The sequence below is a fragment of the Tetranychus urticae genome, chromosome 3, assembly GCF_039701765.1.
Source record: "Tetranychus urticae isolate SD_2017Ah chromosome 3, NJAU_TeUrti_SD_1.0, whole genome shotgun sequence".
NCBI classification, from domain to species: domain Eukaryota; kingdom Metazoa; phylum Arthropoda; class Arachnida; order Trombidiformes; family Tetranychidae; genus Tetranychus; species Tetranychus urticae.
The window spans coordinates 9,413,553-9,435,622 of record NC_142960.1 but is presented as its reverse complement, the minus strand read 5'-3'; the positions used below and the strand labels follow the sequence as shown (position 1 = coordinate 9,435,622).

General features: G+C 32.2%; 9 protein-coding genes across 10 annotated transcripts; 3 read left to right on the top strand and 6 right to left on the bottom strand.

Annotated features, from left to right (window-relative positions):
• The first annotated feature begins 2,605 nt into the window (after nucleotides 1-2,605).
• Nucleotides 2,606-3,795, top strand: LOC149093322 (uncharacterized). The gene is made up of 2 exons (XM_025162305.2): nucleotides 2,606-2,926; nucleotides 3,001-3,795. The coding sequence occupies exons 1-2, from the start codon at nucleotides 2,698-2,700 to the stop codon at nucleotides 3,651-3,653; spliced, it is 882 nt and encodes a 293-aa protein (XP_025018073.2). The 5' UTR covers nucleotides 2,606-2,697; the 3' UTR covers nucleotides 3,654-3,795.
• A 470-nt stretch (nucleotides 3,796-4,265) lies between these two features.
• Nucleotides 4,266-5,030, top strand: LOC107369360 (methyl-CpG-binding domain protein 2). Its single transcript, XM_015937327.3, has 2 exons — nucleotides 4,266-4,377; nucleotides 4,442-5,030. The coding sequence occupies exons 1-2, from the start codon at nucleotides 4,354-4,356 to the stop codon at nucleotides 4,934-4,936; spliced, it is 519 nt and encodes a 172-aa protein (XP_015792813.1). The 5' UTR covers nucleotides 4,266-4,353; the 3' UTR covers nucleotides 4,937-5,030.
• On the bottom strand, nucleotides 5,031-6,013 carry ATPsynE (ATP synthase, subunit E). The gene is made up of 3 exons (XM_015937332.3): nucleotides 5,874-6,013; nucleotides 5,622-5,778; nucleotides 5,031-5,314 (listed from the first exon to the last, which is right to left on the bottom strand). Exons 1-3 carry the CDS (start codon nucleotides 5,928-5,930, stop codon nucleotides 5,130-5,132), a joined length of 399 nt encoding a protein of 132 aa, XP_015792818.1. The 5' UTR covers nucleotides 5,931-6,013; the 3' UTR covers nucleotides 5,031-5,129.
• A 374-nt stretch (nucleotides 6,014-6,387) lies between these two features.
• On the bottom strand, nucleotides 6,388-7,800 carry LOC107369311 (pleckstrin homology domain-containing family M member 3). Its single transcript, XM_015937276.3, has 2 exons — nucleotides 6,926-7,800; nucleotides 6,388-6,778 (listed from the first exon to the last, which is right to left on the bottom strand). The coding sequence occupies exons 1-2, from the start codon at nucleotides 7,796-7,798 to the stop codon at nucleotides 6,482-6,484; spliced, it is 1,170 nt and encodes a 389-aa protein (XP_015792762.1). The 5' UTR covers nucleotides 7,799-7,800; the 3' UTR covers nucleotides 6,388-6,481.
• A 56-nt stretch (nucleotides 7,801-7,856) lies between these two features.
• LOC107369343 (NKAP family protein) lies at nucleotides 7,857-8,929 on the top strand. Its single transcript, XM_015937309.3, has 2 exons — nucleotides 7,857-8,299; nucleotides 8,371-8,929. The coding sequence occupies exons 1-2, from the start codon at nucleotides 8,092-8,094 to the stop codon at nucleotides 8,910-8,912; spliced, it is 750 nt and encodes a 249-aa protein (XP_015792795.1). The 5' UTR covers nucleotides 7,857-8,091; the 3' UTR covers nucleotides 8,913-8,929.
• Nucleotides 8,930-9,047: 118 nt separating this feature from the next.
• Nucleotides 9,048-11,091, bottom strand: LOC107369329 (calbindin-32). Its single transcript, XM_015937293.3, has 7 exons — nucleotides 10,817-11,091; nucleotides 10,324-10,583; nucleotides 10,197-10,253; nucleotides 9,927-10,063; nucleotides 9,742-9,844; nucleotides 9,371-9,442; nucleotides 9,048-9,266 (listed from the first exon to the last, which is right to left on the bottom strand). The coding sequence occupies exons 1-7, from the start codon at nucleotides 10,965-10,967 to the stop codon at nucleotides 9,096-9,098; spliced, it is 951 nt and encodes a 316-aa protein (XP_015792779.1). The 5' UTR covers nucleotides 10,968-11,091; the 3' UTR covers nucleotides 9,048-9,095.
• Nucleotides 11,092-12,297: 1,206 nt separating this feature from the next.
• On the bottom strand, nucleotides 12,298-15,826 carry LOC107369279 (alpha-galactosidase MYORG). The gene has a single exon (XM_015937237.3). It carries the CDS (start codon nucleotides 14,839-14,841, stop codon nucleotides 12,571-12,573), a length of 2,271 nt encoding a protein of 756 aa, XP_015792723.2. The 5' UTR covers nucleotides 14,842-15,826; the 3' UTR covers nucleotides 12,298-12,570.
• Nucleotides 15,827-15,958: 132 nt separating this feature from the next.
• On the bottom strand, nucleotides 15,959-17,440 carry LOC107369310 (tigger transposable element-derived protein 6). The gene is made up of 2 exons (XM_015937275.3): nucleotides 17,208-17,440; nucleotides 15,959-17,151 (listed from the first exon to the last, which is right to left on the bottom strand). Exons 1-2 carry the CDS (start codon nucleotides 17,241-17,243, stop codon nucleotides 15,976-15,978), a joined length of 1,212 nt encoding a protein of 403 aa, XP_015792761.2. The 5' UTR covers nucleotides 17,244-17,440; the 3' UTR covers nucleotides 15,959-15,975.
• Nucleotides 17,441-19,745: 2,305 nt separating this feature from the next.
• Nucleotides 19,746-22,070, bottom strand: LOC107369349 (apolipoprotein D). 2 transcript variants are annotated; one of them, XM_089268847.1, is made up of 4 exons: nucleotides 21,841-22,070; nucleotides 21,544-21,754; nucleotides 20,577-20,710; nucleotides 19,746-20,030 (listed from the first exon to the last, which is right to left on the bottom strand). In XM_089268847.1, exons 1-3 carry the CDS (start codon nucleotides 21,994-21,996, stop codon nucleotides 20,577-20,579), a joined length of 501 nt encoding a protein of 166 aa, XP_089124973.1. In that variant the 5' UTR covers nucleotides 21,997-22,070; the 3' UTR covers nucleotides 19,746-20,030. The 2 variants fall into 2 exon arrangements, with proteins under 2 accessions (XP_089124973.1, XP_015792802.2); XM_015937316.3 differs by lacking the exon at nucleotides 19,746-20,030 and adding an exon at nucleotides 20,242-20,527 and having other exon boundaries at nucleotides 20,606-20,710.

The window sequence follows — 22,070 nt, the reverse complement described above, 5'->3', positions numbered from 1 at the left end:
TCATTCAAGATCCTGAAATAAAAGTTATTTCATTGTGTTATTTATGTTGTCAGATTTGATACTTGATTTATAAAGTTGAATGGTTACCAAACACAAATCTTATGCGTTAGAAGGATCTTTATTAATAAATGAATTAGCCCAAATTTTACTCAATATTCAGTCAGGTACTGTTTTAGCCCATAATGAAATCTTATGTTCGCTGAAAGAATTATGGTTTTAGGAAATGTTATTCTCGAAATATTGAGGCTAAAAGTTTTTAGGTAAATTACCAAAATCAAGAGACCTGTTGATGCATTGACAAAAGTATTTTATCTATCATTTGTAACAACAATTTCCATCGACTAGTAATAAGTTCTAATTCTCTAACTCTTATGGTCACAGTATATGGTCGGTTTAACTAATAATCGAACTAATCTGTTTCAAAGAAAACGGAAAGTTCTATTTCTCAAAATAAGTGCATTTTCTCAAGAATCATCGAAAGTTACAGTAGTGAAATGGGTTTCATGAAGAAATCTTATTCCATAATTGCACTAAAGACGATCGAAGTTTCAACTTTGATCTCGATTTTTTCGGCAACTTTTCATCAGATAAATTTTTAAATCGTGCAAATGGACTCAGTTTTCATGCCCTCATAAACTAACAGAGTCTGGATTTGAAAGAAATTGATTTTTACCCGATTTCGCCTATTTTTCTTGCAGCATTTGTTCAATGTGGGAATAAATGTGATAAGTTTTTAGTATTAAACTAATATAATACTAACCATGAATCGCACACTTAGATCATTATTGATAATACATTAATAATTCAGATTTCTTGCAATTATAAAGTCGGATGCATCGTTAAAGTTTAAAAAGTTTCAGAGTGACGTTATTAAGGGCAAAATTTTAATGCTTTCAAATGCTAATTGAGTGCATAGTTGGACAACTTATTTATTTAGTTCTGTAATTATCTGCATGATGAAACTGAGTTTCATTGTATTTTTTGTTTTCATGTTTGAGTTAACCAAATGCCATTGTTTGATTTGATTGATTTGAAAAGATGTGACAATTAAATGCAGATCTAGAAGAATCCAATGAGTGTAAGTACATTGGGTATTGAAGCACCGGTGCTTCAATTTTGCTCAAGTAAACCAAGATCAAATGACGCAAAAAAAACCATTAGGCTCGACCAAGATAAAGTTTTAGTTAAGATTCTTTGGTGTAAAAAGAGTTTGAGTCTAACACGGCTAAAGTCACTATGACGCAGCTAAGTCTAGTGACTTACAAAGTCATTACAAAGGTAAAGCTGCTGTTCAAAGCAAAGATAAGAGCAAGACCGCTGCTGGTGCATGGTCCAGTTACTAACACAGAGCAGCCAAGAATTATTCACTTTTGAGTGTATCAAAATTGTTTTAATAAATTCAAAGATGGATTTGACACCCAAAATAATGGCCAAAACTATTTTGTTGGTTCCAACCAAGTTAATTTTGACTCCTATTCCTCTGAAGGATATAATGATTATATCAAAACTACAAATGCTTGGAACAGTTCGACTGCTCAAAATTATAACTCATATTGTAACCAATCTCACCAACTTAATCCAACTTCACCCATCAATGTATCGGTTTTTCAAGGATCTGAAGGAACTGGTTCCTGGTCAACATCTTTCAATGGATATATGGAGGAAAGATTGGACGATGCCATAGGTGTTCTTCAGAAGCATGCAGAAAGCTGTAGCTACTCTCCTCAGATTGATTGTGATGTGGTATGTTATGGATAATTGATTAAATTAGCAAATCTAATAATCTTTTTGTTTTCGTTCACTCATTTTTCTCTATCTAGCCGAGTCTATCATTACCAAACTTCAGTCAAAGCAATACCCTTAGCGTTACATCTTTAAGTGTTCAACCTCAACAATGAACCTAAACACTTCAACCTGAACAATAATAAAAAATCAGCCTCAGGATATGCACCTTTTTTCCGCGAACGTCAAACTTGTATTAAAGAGGAAAATAAAACGGTATCATTCGGTGAAATATCTAAAATCGTTGCTTCTGAATGGGAAGGCTGTCTACAAGAGGATAGCTGAGAATGCCAAGAACGATCAATTTAAGGATATTGCTTTAACTCATGCTATGGCTGGTGCTGGTATAAAGTAAAACAACCAATAATGTCGGCCTCTCAAAATGTTCCGTATTTTCATGATTTTAGCTATAAATTTTTCCGAATCAGGTTGTTTAATTGATGAATTATTATACATAACATTTTCTTAAAATTGACAGTTTACAGGTTTGAGTTAACCAAATGCCATTGTTTGATTTTGATTGATTTGAAAACATGTAACATTAACAGTGAAATATAAATTTATTATGTCGTTTTTTGCCGTAAAATTTTTTACAAAATAATATTCTATTATTTAATAATTATCAATAAAATCCAATGTTAATAAAATTTTTTGGCGATTTAACATAAGTTATCAAAGTTTGGTTAATATGGTTATTAAAAACACGAAAAACTTTGATTAAAAATTTAGGAAAGCTATTCTTCGGTAATATTCTGCGTAAATAGCAAAAGAGCTAATTTCAGAGTACAGTCAAAATCAGCTGTTTTTGTTGCTATAATTCACTTTGTTTTCTTTGTTCATCTTTATTTAAGTTCATTTAGGTCCAATTTTCATCTGATTAATCTAACAAACTAATTAATTGATAAAAGCGTTAAAATGCGTGATCAGAGGGATGAATATTGGGCTGCTCAGCGTAAACGAAGAGAGGAGATTGGTACAGAAGGGTGTCCAAAAGTTTGGAATACTTCACCAAAGAGAGAATTGGATAGTGATGATGATGAAGAAGATTTTAAACTTAGACTTCATAGACGTAAGGCTGAATCCCAGTCTAGTGATAGTGAAGTGGATTTGAAAAGCAAAAGGAGCAAGAAAAGAAAAAAGAAAGGTAAGCTGAAATTCTTGTCATGATTTGCAAAACATTTAAACCTCAACTTCTCTTTTTGTTTCTTTTTATGACAGACAAAAAACATAAACACAAATCGAAAAAATCGAAAAAGTCTAAGAGAAGTGATGAACACGTCAGTAGTAAGCACCAACACAAACATAGATCAAAAAAGAAGAGACGAAGCAGCGATAGCAGTAGTGATGGCTATAGTTCTGAAAGCTCTGATGTATCAGATAAAGCTGATACTGCTCTTCCTAAAGAATTGAAACCTGTTGGCCCTTACGAGGAAGAACAAGAATTCTTGAAAGAAGTTATAGAAAAGCAAAAACTTAAGGGTGAGGAAGCTTCACAGGATTCCGATGATTCACAAATAGGTCCATTACCAAAAGGTTCAGTCCAGTTAAATGCCAAGGATTATGGTCGTGCTTTATTACCTGGTGAAGGAGCTGCAATGGCTCAATATGTTGCAGAGGGTAAACGAATCCCTAGAAGAGGAGAAATTGGTTTAACAAGTGAACAAATTGAATCTTTCGAGAATGTCGGTTATGTAATGAGTGGTTCTCGTCATCGTCGTATGGAAGCTGTTCGTTTAAGAAAAGAGAATCAAATTTATAGTGCTGATGAGAAGCGAGCATTGGCTATGTTTAACCGCGAAGAACGACAAAAACGTGAAAGTAAAATTTTATCACAATTCAAAGAGATGATAAAATCTAAGCATGACAAATGAGATTAATCTCGCAGTTGCTAATAAATTGTATCATTTGTATTATGATTTCGAGAGTTCAACATAATTTTAAACATTCATTCTTTAGATCATCATTATCACTATCATGTAAAATGAAAAATTAAAGAGTCATTCTGAATCTATTGCGATATATTTTTGTAATTTTAATCGAAGTATAGCAAAAAATCTATAATTAACTTCAATTAACGAGTTTTCTGTAGCTCAGTTTGGTTACCATTTGTCCTTTGTGGTTTTATTGACACTATCCAGAATGATTGAATAAAATTAACTGTTGATTTTACTGAATATGTTAAGAAGAAAGTACACAGCATATGCAGAGGAATTTTGTACAGTTTAAGCTAATTATTCTGACTGAATTGTCCAAGAATTTCGCTGAAGGCTAGAAGTTTTAATTATTAACAGGACACAGAATAAAGTAAACTAATTAAATTTCATTTAATAAAGACTAAAATGTAGTGATATGATCGGCACCGATATTTAAAATCGATACTATCGATATTTAAAATGTTTGTTGAATAATCTTGCACAGTTTAAATAATAGGTATAAATATAAGGTTGTGAAGAACAGGCTAAATAATTTAGTTTATGTGTATATTTTGATAAGTTTTAGGACAATTGATCTGAATTCAAGCTCTCTATCCCTACCTTTTATAAGCTTTATCATATTTTTGCCTTCACAATCATGGATCAACAAAATCAACAAAATGTAAGTACTTCTGTATGTTAGAGTCCACTGTTAGCTTATTACTGATTTTTTTCTTGATCTTTAGCTTCAGACTAAAGATGTCAAATTGAAGAAAAAGCATAGAGGTGGTTTATCGAGGATTCGCAGACAACCTGTGACTATTGTTCGATCCCAGAATACTGGTACAACGAGACATGATCTTGGACGTGTCTCATCTCAAAAGCCACAACAACTCTTTTGGCAAAAGCGTTTGGAAGGATTGAAAGCGACAACTTTACGTTCTGATTCTGTTGAAAATGCGGATTTGCCTAAAAATATTAAACCAGCGGGACCTTATATTGGAAATGATACAGCCTTTAGAAGTGTTATCAATGCTATACACCTTCACCAGGGTCCAATTATTGGACAAACAGCTGGAAAAAACGTCTTAGACAAGAACCCGGGTGTCTTTTTGGATCCTAAACAACCCTTAGTTGGAACTATAATAATATCTAATGACGATATACGTAAACAAGAAGAAAAAGTAAACTTACTGAGACGTAAATTGGCCTTAGCGCTGCAGGATTATGAAAAAAGATGAATAATTGTAATACATTTGATATAGCAAAACGAATCAACTTTCTTTACCTAATTTTTTTGAATATTCAAATAAAAGTGATTTGTAACGGCTTAAATTTAGGTTCCCATTTATTTACCGGGTTAATTTTATTTTATTATTCTCTATACAATTCTTATTGGATAGTAACTAAGACTCGGCCAAGAAATAAATCAACTCATAGTTTGTAGGACTCGGCTTTTTTGAGGATTTCAGCACCTTTTCCTTTTTTGTAAGCAGCCAGTGCATTTTCAGATAATAACTCAGGATCAATTGCAGGTTTAGTTTTATTTGATGGGTATGCTTCATCGAAATTACTTGGAACAGGATGGTTGATTTGACCAGCAACATTGAGAAGTTCCTCTGTGAAAATAAAAAGATGCAAACATTAATAAGTATTGTGAATTTTTTCAAACAAAAACAAAGTTTCTGTTTGATAGATTTCAAGAAGCTAAAAAGTAATACAAAAGCATCTCATTCATTTTTTTCAATGTCAGTCGATGCAAAAATATACATCAGAAATATATCAACACAGCTAGATAGTATTGGTGAAACTTTATAATCTTTTAAAGTAACTCCTGAACTAGTAAAATATATTTTGAGGCAATATATTTCCAATTGTTTAGTAGGGTTTAGAGATGATAACACATGTGAAAAATATTGAATATACCTCTTGATCGTTCAGCCATAATTCTAGCTTTATTTTCCATCCAAATTGGTTTCATCTTCTCGATGAACTCTCTGTAATCATTTTCGGTTTTTTGGTTGACTCTTTGCCGGTGGACACCCCAAGCAATACCAGAGAAGAAAAGAGCCCATCGACTAAACTATTAGGCCAATATAAGACGAAGCATCAGATTAATAATCAGAACAAGTCACAATTTTGATTGCTAAATATTATTGGAAGGATGAAAAAACTTACCCTAATAAAAGGTGAAACATTGAACGGAGTTCTCAATGGTGGATCAATAGCAGACATTTTGTTAATATTTTTATTCTTAATCAAGCAATTAATTAAATAACAATCAGTGACTTTCTTTGACTTTCACCGAGAAACAAAAAATTTAGAGCTGATGGCTGTCACTGCAGTCAGATCCACCTAGTGTAGCTTGGAGCAACTTTTTTAAATGCTGCAATTTTTTTCTGTTTGAAATTGTTTTCATATCAATCAAATGAATTTAATCAAAGAGTAAACAGAATGAAACTCTCAGTATCTGAAATTCAGGACTTCACCTGTAAAAAGCCTTATCTGTAATATGGATTTTGTATTGGTGATTATTCTGATCAAGCTACATGTAAATCTGAAGATGAAGGCTACTAACTTGTATCTTGATTTTACTTAATTTACTGTTGAAGACACTAGTGAATTTTGTAGCAAAATTTAGTTTATTATGACTTGATCTATTAAAATTAGCGTGAAATTTCGTAAAGATAAATACAATTCAAATAGAAAATTTATTTTATATGATCATAAATAATAACAAAGTATAATTATTTTTCATTTGATATATGGACATTTGGCCTTATGAGCTAAGATTTGCTCTGTCGGCGAGTGATCACAGCAGCATTTTCACGGCGATTAATACGTAAGCACCGAGGACATGGTCTTTTACCTGTTTCTGTGATGAAACATGAGATATGGAAAACAGCTTTACAATTATCACATCGATAAGTTATCTTGGTATCAAAAGGATAAATTATTTGATTGGATTTACAAATTTCACAGATAAATCCTTTCTGACTACAAAGAACACAAGATAAAACATGTTTCCTCGCGAAATGAATCGCTTTGCGTAATAAACTGCTAAGAGTTGCACCAGATTGAATCTGTAGAAAAAAAAGAAATCAATTAAAATGTGATTTGATGTTTAGTTCTTTCATCCATCTACTTTGAAATTAATCTAGAAAGCATCTGATTTCAATTTTTCATTGTTCTCATGGATGAAAATGATCTAAAGGTTTGATGACGCTTACTTGAAGAAGGTCAACAGTAGAGTATAAATGAATGTGTTCGTATAAATGGTCTCTCGGCCATAAGATCCTTCTCAAATTGGTTGCATGTTCCTCTTTGCAGGTAAACAAATAAGCATGAAGGTAAAACAATTGAGTTCTCAAGTCAAGAATTTCCCGCAACTCTTTGACAACTTTATAAAGAATGGATGCCGAAACTTTGATATCGATTAAGGGTTCACTTTCAATCAACTGCAAACGTTTCTTGTTCCGATTAGCTACCGGATATTTTTTAAAATCCCAATTATTCACAATTCTGGCAGGAATCGTCCATCTTTCATCAATATGACATTCAGTACAATAATTAAAACCATCAAATTCACATACACGAAATTTACCATAAATCATACCAATGGGTCGTCCACACGATGCACATTTATAATCTTGTTCATCCAATCCTACATGGTTAGCTATTGTAGTTAGATGTAAAAGAAATTCTTGAGTTTCTGGTTCTTGACTATTTAAAACCACGGTTTTTGGAATAATTTCAAAATCATTTCCTGCATTGGGCGTTCCAGAAGTACCAACACTTGTTCCAGAAGCCTCGGCTATTCCAGATGAAGGGGTGAAACTTTTCTTCCTTTTAAAAATACTGAGTCCTTTTGAAGTACTACTACTGTTGACAGGAGATCCTCCTGATTCATTGCTAACAACACTACGATTGTCATTTTCAGATGGTGTTGAGAAGATAAACTGTTTGATGTCAGGGGTTGATGAGAGCATTGCATGGGTCGAAATACTGTACAATAAACGTTCGTAGGACTCTTCCTCTGCTTCGTTAGGTGGGGAGGAACTCCATCCTCCTTTATTACTTTCGCTGTCACCGCCGAGAGACATTGAATCAGAATTAACTACCAATGGTTATCAAATCAGCAGAAAGAAAGATACAGCTAATGTTTTTTATTTGTAGGATCAGCTAAGAGACGTCTGGTGGCGCTAAAATTAAAAACATTAGACAAACGACTCGTTTTTATCAGCTGTTTTAATGTCAATAATTCACTTTGTTTTCTTTGTTCATCTTTATTAATTACTTAAGTTATTTTAGCTAATTTTCTCCTGCTTCATCCATCAATTTATCAGCCAATCGACCGATTGATTAACCAGTTTATGCAAACCAAAAGTGTGAAAAGATGCGTGATCAGGATATCGTGATTTGTGATTATTGGGCTGCTCAGCGTAAACGAAGAGAGGAAATTGGTACAGAAGGGTTTTCAAAAGTTTGGAAAGCTTCACCAAGTAGAAAATTCGATAGTGATGAAGAAGACTTAATTAAACTCAAACATAAGTCTAGTGATAATGTAATAGAATTACAAAGCAAAAGGAGCAAAAAAAGAAAAGGTAAGTTGAAATTTTTGATCTGATTTTGTAAAAATTTGCGCCTCAACTTTTCTTTTTGTTTCTTATGACAGGCAAAAAACATGCACACAAATCAAAAAAGTCTAAAAGTGAAGAATGCCAACACCAAAAAAGAAATGCAGAATTGAAACCTGTTGGCCCTTACGAGGAAGAACAAGAATTCTTGAAAGAAGTTATAGAAAAGCAAAAACTTAAGGGTGAGGAAGCTTCACAGGATTCCGATGATTCACAAATAGGTCCATTACCAAAAGGTTCAGTCCAGTTAAATGCCAAGGATTATGGTCGTGCTTTATTACCTGGTGAAGGAGCTGCAATGGCTCAATATGTTGCAGAGGGTAAACGAATCCCTAGAAGAGGAGAAATTGGTTTAACAAGTGAACAAATTGAATCTTTCGAGAATGTCGGCTATGTAATGAGTGGTTCTCGTCATCGTCGTATGGAAGCTGTTCGTTTAAGAAAAGAGAATCAAATTTATAGTGCTGATGAGAAGCGAGCTTTGGCTATGTTTAACCGCGAAGAACGACAAAAACGTGAAAGTAAAATTTTATCACAATTCAAAGAGATGATAAAATCTAAGCATGACAAATTAAAATGAATCTCATTTTCATTTAGTCGATTGTGTTATTTTGTATATTTTGTGCAATAACTCATTATCATTGTTATAATGTATCTAGGGATCATCGTCATAGCTATCATATAAAAGTATAAATAAAATGAATCATTGTAAATCTGTATTTTAGGCATATTTATAATATATTGTCATTTTGATTAAAATAAATCAAGAACATAAAAGTATATTCCGTCGTCTTTTAGATGCATCTTTTTTGTCTGCCACAATAGAATTGAGAATTACAATCAACTCTTTTTTAGATATTCGTCCATCACGATCCATATCACAACTTCTTAAGACCAATTTTTTGACCACCTCAATTTGTCCCAGTTCGCATTCCTAATTGAAATGAAATTGAAAAAATGACAGAATTACGTTAAAACATAACATCTTTAAAAATATTGTTAAATTATTGAATAATTTTTTAAATTTCTATTACTTACATCTGTTTGTAGCTCGACAAGATCTTTCAAGAAACCTTCCAGTTCTTCATTTTCTATTTGCCCATTCCCGTCCTACAAAAGATAAAGAATAAAAAATTACCATTAAATTCCAAAATGTATTAATAGATTCAAGTATGACGAATAGTTTGTAATGGTCATTATTCATTATTTATTCTTCTATTATAAGAATTAATGGTTTTGCTGTGAGAATTTTAGATTCTTGTTTTGCTCTAAACAAGACCACAAGGTTTTTACGACCTTGGAAACCCTCTGACCAATACATGGTAACAATCAACTTGTCAAACAACTTATCCTAATCGGGTAGATAATTAATTTTGAAGTTTTCCTTAGACTTATATTATAATACTTACAATGTCATATTTTTTGAAAATTCGGTTTATCACACTAGTCTTGATTTTTTTACTTTTCATCAGTTTAATCCTTTTTAAATAGTTTGACTCAACTGGAAACAATCTAAACAAGGAAAATTTAAGTAGAAATGAACAAAAATTAGAATAACAAATCATTTTAAGAAAAGGTTATTATCCAAACTTACTTAGCTAGTTCCCCAATTTGTAACTTGCCATCTTTATTTGAGTCAAAGATCTCCAAAACAATATCAGCTATTTCTTGCAGCTGTTCCGGTTTGATATTTTTCTTTCTAACTTTGGCATAAAAATCTCTTAATAAACTCTGTGAAGAAAAAAAAAGATTTGAGAAAATTTCACGTTAAAAAATCAGAAAATACTTGAAAAATAAAGTATAAATAATGTATTTCAAATTAGTTGAATGATGTTGAACTTCACTATTGAATTGTCGAACTTACGATAAACTCAGAAGCATCAATTGAGCCACTTTTATCTGCATCATACTTTTTCCAAAGCTAAAAAATAGAAAGATGAAAATTTTCGTCAGTTTCACTTATTTGGGGAACATTAATTAAAGCAATTTACTTTCATAAAGTAAACGCTCGACTTCAGATGATTGCTACCATCAAAAATAATTGAGAAATTTTCCTCTAATGGGACCAATTGAGCTAACTCTTTAACTTCCAGGCGACCATTGCCATTGTCATCATAGGCTTTCATGAAAGATATCTTGAAATTTTCAAAAAATAATTTAGAAATATTTTGTATAGAGTTTGGGGGGATTATGCTAGCCAGTAGATCAACTATAAAGTCATCCAGCTCTTGTCCTTCGATATGGCCATTACCTTTAAACAATAGAACAAAAATTAATTTATTACAATCTGATATAAGATATACAGAGGGAAAATAATCATAAACAGTATCATCATGGCTCATAAATAACAGCAAAGTCAATGAATCATGATAAATAAATGATTCAGTTTGTAAATTGAGATAAGATTATAGCTTGTAAATAATACAATTGGAGCATTAAACACCAAGCTAAAAAATAAGAATCGGAAAATGAAAAATTACTTACCATCATTGTCGTAATGTTTCCAAATTTTAATAAAATCATTGGCAGAAAGAGTTATAAATCTGTTGGTCGTTGGATCACGATATTGTCGAAATATATTCGTTCGAGGCTTTATTGGTATATACTTATCCGGAGATTCTGAGTCACTAGACATGATTTAAAAAAACTAATCAACTGATCAGTGGAGTTAAAAACAATTTCAAGCCATTCAGATTCAATAACAAACTTCTTTCCAATAAGTTCTGACTTACTTCTCCCTGTTACTTTGCTGAAGCTTCAAGCTTCAGTACATGTAATCAGTAACAGTAACCTTAGTTACTTTTATTTACACTCTGATTATTTTGTCTAACTCCATCTATCGATTGCTTTGCTATTTATGTTTAAAATTTCACAATTTGATGACAAACTTCATGCATTATCATTACAATCATAGTTATTGTTATTGTTGGTGTTTCTCTCTGTTATGACAATGAATTACTTGAATCGAAATTATTTCATCGTAAATTCAATTTTTAAACGGTTTAAGAATCAGTAACCGATCACAATGAAAGTTATACAATTATAAATCTTTTATGCTTTCTCCCTTTCAAGTGTGTGTTCCCTCTGTTTTAATTGTTTTTTCATCGCGATTGGAACAAATTAAAATAAAATGTAATCAAAAACATCATCTATTCAAGAATCTTTTATTCATTTGTTAATGATCAACGGATTGAACAAGGACATTTGTGAAAAAATAAAAACAAAGAAAAAATGCCACAAAATTGTTATGGAAATTAACATTGTTATGGATATTTCCAGTCAAGACCAATATTACCTGTAAAAAGATTCAGTTAGCTGTGGCAACAATTCACAATAAAAAGGAAAACTTACCAAATTGAATGAATCTCATGAACTTTCTCCCTCTTGCAGGTAATCGAGCTAATATCTCGATCGGAGTTCTTGTATTTTTTTCGTAGATTAGTTCTTTTGGCTTGCCAATGTCTATCATAATTGAGGCCTTATTGGGTTCACAATTTATAGTTTTATGTAATTGAAAAAAAATTAGACAAGCTAAAAAACAACTTGATAACATCATGATTTAGATTCAATTTTATTACCACTAACAATGAACATTGAAAATACAACAAAAGGTTTCAATCAAGAAATCAACTCACTAATCATGACTATCCCTAAATTCAAGATGAAAATTTTTAAGCGATTGGATAATTTGATAGGATGATTTAGCGTTATATTCAATAATTGTAACCTTTTAAGGCTATTGTAAGCTTTCATGGTTCCATTCATAACCAGGCTGTAAGGTTGATTTGATTTGAATAAAACAATCGGACATTTTGATTATTGAATGATCTATTAATAGCTATATTCATTTTCAGCCAAGATAAATTAAGTCACCATCAAGTAAGGCACTACCGTATTTAAATCCATACTAATTGAGCGAAGATAATGAGGGTGATGATTAAATTATTGGCCAGATTTACATAAGATTTTTGTTCGTAAAATGAAATTGTTTTAATGTTAGATAAAATGAGATCATGATTGGAAATCCTTTTCCATTTGTTACACTAGTAATCAATGTTGAAGAAAAAAAGTTCTTGAATTGAAAGTACAAAATAATTATAAAACAATTACTTAAAATTGAGATTTACAAATGCCACTAGATCTTTGACACTAAAAGTTATATCAATTGCAATTGCTTGAGCAATACAAGTCACAGAAGTTGCGTTGGTTAATTCGGGCAAAAAATCAATTTGGTTGCTTTAAGTTGACTCGTTGATTCGCGTAAAATAGGCTATCTTGTAAAGGTCAACAGAATAATTTCTCATCCATTTACCGCCTCTAATAGTTTGACCCAAAATTTCATCTTTCCACCAACCAGAAGGTAGATAAATATCTCTGGTCGTCTTTCCCATTTCAAGGATAGGAGCAACCAGAATCTCATTTCCAATCGCAAACTGGTCATCAATGGTATAAGTTTCAGCTGATTGTGAGTCCAACCACCAAATTGGTCTAACAATGGGCCAACCTTTGGTTAAATTTTCGGTCATACAGTTTTTCATAATTGGTAACAATTGGTACTCTCTAATGTTGATAAATTTCTTAACCAATTTAAGAATAGTTATGTCACCTCTAGGAACATTGGATAATTGGAGGACAGGTAAAAAAGTGGCCAATTCAAACCATCTAATGTACAATTCATCAGTAGTTTCATTTGTATTTAAAACTGGAATATCTCCGCCAACTGATCCAGGATTCACAATAGGGAAACCAACGAGGCCAATTGACAAAACTGTTGGTATTATGGTTTTTAATGAACGCCATGTTGATTCACGAGGAGCTATCCTGATGAAACCTGGTATACCTTTGGTTCCTGCTGAAGTATCCATTCCGAATAAGTCATAACTGGTTGAGGCGACACTTTTGTAATAAATTTGGTACATGTCAGGATTAATTGTTCTCGAGCTGTCAGGAATGTAAAAATGAGGCATTCGAGAGACTTGAACTCCTTTGAAAAACAATCCATGGATGGAATAGTCGGTTAGATTGGTTAATCTATTTAAAAACCACTCATGAGTTGTAGCATTGATTAGATTGATGACAGCGCAAAGTTGAGTCGATTCAGGTTCACAACGAGTAATTAATGGCGTTTTTAAGTGTTCGTGTGTAAACACTATATTTTCGGTGAAAGCATCGGTAAATAATGGAGACGATAACTCGAGAAAAGGTGAAACAGAAAGAAGTATTTTGAATCCTCTTCTTTTTAAAATGGTGAATTCCTTATTTGGTTCAGGAAATTGAGTTGAATTGATTTTTAAATCACCAATGAATCTTTCCCATTTCATATCAATCAGTAGGAAACCTGGTTCAATTCCGAAATCAACTATTTTCGTTGAATAGTTCTCCAACTTTTCATGGTTTAAAGAAGTCATCACTTTTCTATCGATATTCCAAATTGGTTTCTCTAAGAAAATTGATTGGGGAATAACTTGCTCACTGGATTCCGAAGAAGAATTATTTCGAGTTCGAGCCAGCCAAGTACGTGAAACATGGGTATGAAGATCGTTAACATTAGGTCCGGTGCAAATTGTGTACTCTAGATTAGGACGTGATCCTTTGGAGTAATCATAAGGATAAGTGTTTGTGCGTGCTTCCAAACAAAGCTGTTGATCGGGTAAACTATTTGAAGATGAATTAAAACTGAAAAACAATGGAGTATGTAGAGGAACACTGATACTGACTCCTTTTGAAGAGATCCAGTAACGCTTAATGACTGAGCCTAAAGGTGACAATTTCCCTTTACTATGGTTGGTAACAAAAGCTGTCATATTCTGAGACCACTTGTTCAATGGCCATGGTGTACCAAAAGTTTCACCCATTCCAAACCACGATCCATCGCCTAAACTGATACAATCTTTCAATGTTGGTCCTGTATGAGAATAGCTTTCCCAAGAGACTCGGTAACAATTTATATCTTGCTCTTTGGGTTGATGGTCAATGGTAAGATGAGCACGATACTCCCAATCACGGCAAATAGTTGGTTGCTGATCATTTAAATGTTGAATGTAACAGCTGAATGGTTTAATGTCGAGTGGCAAGTTGACACCATAATGCACTTTAACATATGGAGTACCGGTTGAGTCAAGTAAAGAGAAATGGCGATGTTCCTCGTGGAGATAAATTTTAATGGACAAGGCTTTTATCAGGCGACGTCTTTGATCCAAAAGGCTTGTACTCATGACCAGGATAGCAATACAGAAAAAAAACAGAGCCACACTAATACGATAGCGAAACTCTGGTTTTTTAGATAATTCTAGAATCATTGAAACTTTAGACATTTTCACAGCTTCCTTAGTGACACCCGTTTCACCGGCAACTTTCCAAGTTCCATTATCTTCACTCAACTGTAACACAGTTCCATGTGAACTACGTCGTCGAGATGATGACAATTCTGGTGATGAGGGTACACTAGCTGATTTTTTAAGGGATCGACCATCTTTAACCAGATATTCGTTGCTTGTGGAGGATTGCATGATTCGTCTCGTAGAAATTTCAATACAAAAAACAGGAACAATTAAAGAGGGTGGATTGATTAGCGAAAAGGAAAGAGTTCAGTGTTGAATGGACCAATTAAAGAACACACAAAAAGAAAACAGGCACCACATGAAGAGGGTAAAACCAAGGCCTAACCAATTGTTAAACTATTAAACTGGATTTCCTTCGGAAATGAAAGGACAGAAATAAACAGCACAATCAGATCTCTATTATTTCTCCTTACAATACTTGCAAACAAACAATGAGTAAAAAAATTGGTGACAATTGAATCAAATTAACAGGCGAGGAAATGAGTTTACTCTTTGACTTGAATTGAATGTTGTAACATCATCATTGCCACACTGCTACCATATAACACCAGCAGTTTCACAAAAATATTAAACAGTTCAATATTTCAAACGACGACCATCTAAATTGATGAAATTAGCTTTGGTGATTAAAGTCAGGGTTGTTGTTTATCCCAATGATGAATACTCACTAGTGAACACCGTTTAGATTTTTTAATGAGTCAATTTCAAGAGGCACAACCGGACAAGGTTTATATTATTTTCAGTTTACGTACAGTATAGGAATTTGATTGAAGCCAGGAGAAAGACACAAATAAAATACTTTGGTCACAGTGTTCAGATGTTTAATTGAAATACTAAGTAAACTAAATATTAATTAAAAATACTATTAGATAATAAAAAAGATTATTAAAAGGTGAATAAGGAAAAAGTCAATGAAAAAAGAGTTTTTACTAACAAGTGGCTGTTTTATCTGGCTGAATCAACTTTGTAAAGTGGTTGTTTTTTCTTTCCAATTAACCTGTTTTTCCTGTCAAGGATTAGATATTATTTACTTTAATAACATTCCAACGACAAAAATTATCCATATAGCAAAGATAATCACGCTGTGTACATAATCAGAAGTCTTTGAACAAACAGAACTTATCTCAAGAATTTTCTGCAGCTACATTTCAACCAAGATCAAATTTAAATTTCATACAACTTTAGACTACTCAATGTCTACACTGTAAACATGATTTGGAACCATAAATAAATATGGGAATTTTGATAATACTTATGTATGAATAATATTTCATGTAAATTAATCTAATAATTTAAAGAGTTTTAATAATTGTGGTCAAAAAGAGAGGCAAAATTTGTTTTTTGGTCGAGAACATTTTTCCAACAATCACAGATTGTTTCAGTTTTTACATCTTGCCAAGCAAAATTGATTAATTGAATAACATTTACAATATTTAATTTTTTAATAGCAAATTGGATATTAGTTGCAGTTTTTTCCATTTCTTCAAGTAAACACTTTCGATAGCGAGAAATATAATGATCTTTAAATTCCTTTATGATTCCGGCTTCTAAAGGTTGAATCACTGGTGTAGAATCAGGATGGAGATACAAAAATTTAATATTAGAAGGGACAAAATCAATGTGATGACCTTTTAATTTGTCAAGCAGCAACAAGACATTTCTATTTTGAATTTTCAGCTCCTCATTCCATTTCATTATTATTGACTGAAAAATATCCGATGTCATTATGGCATTGTCATTGAAATAATAATCAACTGGAAGCTTGGTATGATCAAAATTGTATCGTCTGAGAGCTCTTGGTTTTTCGTATCTGTTGATAACTTTTAACTTTTCCTTGACTCCACTCATGTTACAGATAAAAATTATTGTTAACCAAGATCTTCCTTTTTTCTCTCTTTTCTTTTGCTTTACTTCTTCACTTTCATCGTCGTTATCGTCATCAAAAAAAGTACATTCCGGACTTTTTTTCATCAGCAGTCCAGTCTCATCAAGATTGTAAATGTTGTTTTGCGTATATTCACTAATAATTTCAAATGAAGCAAGTTTCCATTTGTGTAGCTTTAACGAGCCAACCGCAGCATCATCTTCGGGCAATTTCAATTTTTTCAAGTTTAATCTCTTTTTGAGCCTGTTATAATAACCATTTGATCCTTTAAAATTGGTCTTGCCATTGTCAGTGTATGATTCTTTTGCTACGGTAGTAATCAAGTTCCTACTCAGAGGTAAATTTGCGTTGAGAGATTTTTCGATGAATTCTTTTATTTCTTGGTCACATCTCTGGGTAACCTCAGTGGGTGTCTTTTTGATATCCAGGTTATAACCCTTCTCTATCGCTGATAAGTAAGTCTGCTTATTACTATTGATGTAAGCAATTGATCCAATGGATATTCCATACTGTGAAGCAATCTCAGCATAGGAAAAACCTCTATCAACCGCATCAATGATCTTGAGTTTTTCTTCCAGTCTCAGTCTCCTCTTCTGTAGAGTCAAAAATATAAATTAGAGAATGATTAAATTAGACAAATAAAGAATACCTTTTTCTTAACACTTTCACTTTTTGACACTTCCATTTTCAATGTTATGGGATTTTTTGAGATCAAAAACTGTGGCTTTCCCTTACTAAACAAGTTTAATTCGTTTTTTATGTAGCAAAACTAAGTAGGAGATCATATTTAAACTGTCTTTGATTACTGTAATCCAAATTACATAATAAAACAAAATAAACAGACATTGTAAATTCAAATGTTGAGTAAAAAATGTTGAGTCGAGATATTTTTAAAATATTTACCAAAACAAACGCTGTTATTTTACGTGTATTTGATCGGAGAATAGCTCATTTAGCTATTTACACAAAGCTTGCGCTCAATATTTAATGTTGAATGCTCATTTAATTGTCATCATTTAGAGCTAATAAATACCAATAAAGGGTACAAAAAATAAATGAACGATGTTCGGATCAAGAGCCATTTTCAGTTTTAGCTTTAGGTAAGAAAATGCAACTTCAAGTCGAGAAAACTAGAACTGTTTAAAGTGCATTCCTTGAATTCCCAGTATTGATTCCTGTTTTTTGAGTTTTTTTGCATAAAAATATTAATAAAAATATATAATACTTATAAAACTGCGAGATTGACTTTGATGAAAATGTGTGTTGGAATCGATTATGAGCTCAATTGCCTTCTTGCAAATCTTTCTTAACAATTATGGAAGCAGATTTTTTCAATCAACTCATTTAAAGATGTAAATTTTGATAGTCAACCAGAAAATTATTTTGAGAGATGAAATTTTCTGTTCAGAATAAAACACATCAGTTCGATTTTCAGTCAAACCTTCTGCATTCTTAATCATAAGACATAGAGAGGTGAAACTTATTACTAGTCCATAAATATGGTTGGCACATGTCATGGATCAAATACTTTTAAAAATTTATCAACGGTTCTCTTGAGTTTGGCCATTGGTCTAAAAACTTTGAACATCAATATTCCGATAATGGCATCATATGCAATCGTCATTCTTTAATCATTCATTAGATTAATAATGATCGATAAAGTTTATCGAAATAATTAGACTCTAAATTCTGAGGCCAATGGCCAAAATCAAGAGAACCGTTGATAAATTGAGAAAAGTATTTGATTCATTATGTGCATCAACAATTTTAATCGACTAACAATAAGTTTCAGCTCCTTAACTCTCACAGAATGCAGAAGGTTTGACTGAAAATCGAACTAATCTGTTATTCAGAAAACCTAAAATTTTATTTTTCACAATAAGTTCATTTTCTTGTTTGATGAAAAATCTGCTTCCATAACTGTACAAAAAGCGATCCAAGTTTCAACTTTGGTCTTGATTTTCTAGAAAACTGTTAACCAGAGAAACTTTTGAATCGCACAAATGGACTCAGTTTTTATGTTCTCATCAACAAACAGAGTCTAAATTTGAAATAAATTTATTTTTACCCGTTTTCCTCAATTCTGTCTTTTTATTGGTTGTGTTTACCTGTTTTAGACCAGAAGCTGTTTTTCAAAGTTTACATTATTTTATAATTTATAAAATCCTTTCATTACCTAAATCTTAAACGCTATCACTTTCTGAAAGCCACTAGATGGATACTGAAAAACTCAAATTGCTTTAAACGGGTGCTCGCCAGTATTATATCTTATTTTAGTCAAATGGCTTTTTAGCGTCATTCGATTTCGGTTCCCTTCAACAAAGGCAAAGCATTGGTGCAGCAATACTCATCACACATTGGATTATTTCTAGAGCTTCATCTAACTGTCACATCTTTTCAAATCAATCAAAATCAAGCAATGGCATTTAATTAACTCAAACATGAAACAAAAAATTTACAAAGAAAGTCAATTTTAACTCTAATAAACAAAAAATTACAGAATCGGGTACATGAAATGTCCATTTGTGCACTGAATTAGCATTTGAAAAATTTTGACCTCCAACTTTTACAAACTACACAAGTACAGTACGTACTTACATTATATTATAATAAAAAGTGATTTTTCCTTGTCAAGAGATGAATTTTTATTGATAATACCGATACTAGTCGAGCAAATGATAGTTTCTTCATTTTAGCCTAGATTCTAATCGATTTGATAATTGGCATCTTGTCATTACAATATCTAAATGTTTCAACTATCTCTGGTTTTTTTTCGAATGTTCAATATTTTTCGAAATCCAACAGAATCAAATCTTGTTGATGCTGTTTGTTTTCTTGAATTTCTTCCTATTATATTTTTTTATTCTAAACTTATTATATTCGATATTCAGCTAATCATGTTTATGCATATTACCGCTATCAGTTAACCTTAATTGTTCTGGCCATATTTATCCATATCTTCACATATTTGCAGGATGCATCTGACTTTGTAATTAGCAAGAAGGAATGCCAGAAGCTAAAATCTGTCTTCGTTTTTAGTTCGAATTATCAATGTAAAGAGTAATCCAAGCGTTCATGACTTTTTGAACCCTCAAATTTTATTGACTCGGCAGTTCATTGAGTGAGCGATCATGGATCCACATACTCTGTTGAGACATGACACATGATCTGCCACAATTTAACGATATTCAATTGATGTACCAATTTATTGTTTAAACGAATTAAATAACTATTTATTCAAACTATTGAATACAAGCATTTTGTCGCATAATAAAAATGATGCCAAAGTGTCTAGTTTAAGAGGAGCCATGACTAAAAAACTGTTTGGTTGCAAACTTTTTAGGTCGCACCTTAGTTTGAGTATACATTGGACAAGTTGAAAAGTTTTATGTTCGATGATTTTCGGTAAAATCATGTTCACATTGAAACTTCGACGAATTTTTTGCAGTTATAGGTAAATAAAGAGGTAAAAATATACGATTATCCGTTAAATCGGTAGATTAACTTGCATTCTCCGATAAATTGTAAGAAAAGTGTAAATTTAATTGATATTAACTTTTTGCTGTTTTGTCTTTTGCCATTTTGACTTTTGCTGTTTTGAGCCCAAACCGATTTTTTACAAATACTCCTTTCCCAGAAACCTGAATATATGTATTAATAATATGTATAGATGAATGAATAGATTAAGGCTAAGTAGCTTTTAATATTATGCAGGGGCTTCAAAATACAGGGGATATCAAAGAATGGAATATTTTTTAAGGTTTTTTTTGTTCGGGATCAGGATTAATAATTCTGTTAAATTTGGTTCAGATTTTATCGATAATAGCTTATTCTGTGATTCAAATTAACAATTCTGGATTATGTCACCGAGGACAATGCCATGAAGTCCAACCGTGTCTAATTCAGCAACCAGATTTGCGACAATATTGTCGTCCAATGTTGGTTTCCTTGAAAGTATCCAAACATCACCTGGAAATAATGAAATAAAATTTGAATTAAAAGTTGCATTTTGGTAAAATCATTGTTCAGTGAAAGATGAATACTTACGAGAGTTATCGAGACCAAGAAGATTGTTACATGAAACAACAAGAGCATAATTATTGTAATCAGTGTCAACAACCCAATATTGTGTAGTAAGGTAATAACCAGAACCTGAATTTTGCGGAACAAAGGAATTAGATAATAAATATTCATCTTTCTTAATATCTATACAATATATAAAGTCAAAGTATCAAATTTTTGCGTCAAGATTGTGGCTAAACGGAGCGGGTTCCAAGAAAAAAAATTACACAGTCTGAAAGCCCTGATTCAACTACAACGACGAAAAATAGAAAACCTAACCTCAGAATCTCATGACCTCTGAGAAATTCATGAAAATAGAGAATGGGGGAAAAAATGTAGAATCCGTATCCAATAACATTGAGAGAGGGGGAAAAACTTTTTTGTTATTCAAGTTGATGGTTGATTGTTGGACCAGGATTTTATGTAAAACTTTGTCATTTGAGTAAAGAGTAAAGAGGTGACCGGCTTTTTTCACCAGTTTTTTTACCGGTTTTTCACCGTATTGTTCACCATATTGTCCACCACTCAATCCAACACATTTACCAAATCAACAAAATCACTTTTTAAAAAAACTTTTCTCAACAAAATTGTCTATCACTTTAGAGTGGCTTTTTCCACCACTTTTTCCGCCACATTTTCAAACAAATTTTTATAAGATTCTCTACCACTCAGAACTCAGATTCTGAGAAAATTATTTTATTTATATTTTTTTTTAATTAATCATGTTGACCACTTTTAAACCATCTAGCACATCCACTATTAATTACCATCATATCCCGAAAAGTGGTCAAAAATTTGGTGGATTTGGGTGGTGGACAATACCGTGAAAAGACGGTTAGCATAGGTGGTTAAAAGAAATTTACGATCAGTCATGATCGTGTCTCAGCTTGTTAATACTAATCAGAATTCAGTATGAAACTTACCTAAGAAGGCTTTGGCTGTGAAAACATTGTCCTGATCATAAGACTTGGCGAATTGAACTCTTTCAACTTCATTGTTAACTGAATCAAGGCCAGTGCTGTTAGTAACAAAAATACCAGTAGTTGCTTCAAACTTGTAGTCAGCTTTGATACAACGTTGACCATCTTCGAAGTATGGTTTGGTTGACTTTATTTGATACCAAGTACCGAGATACTATTGAAAAACGAAAAAAATCATTTTTCCAATTTAAATATGACATTACAACTGACTGTGTTTGATTAAAGTGGAACAATTCTTACTTGTTTAATGTCGAATGGTTGTGGAAGTCGATTAGGCTCAGGGCAATTTCCAGGTTGAAGACTTGTCTTGACTAATTTGCTGCACTCTTCACATCCAGTCGAAAAGACTAAAGCAAATGAAATGGCAAAGACACAGAGAGAAAGAAATTGTTTCATTTTTATTGTTAACGAGTTAACTGGTTATTATGTTGAATAAACTCACAAATGATCTGTAAATGAACAACTAATAA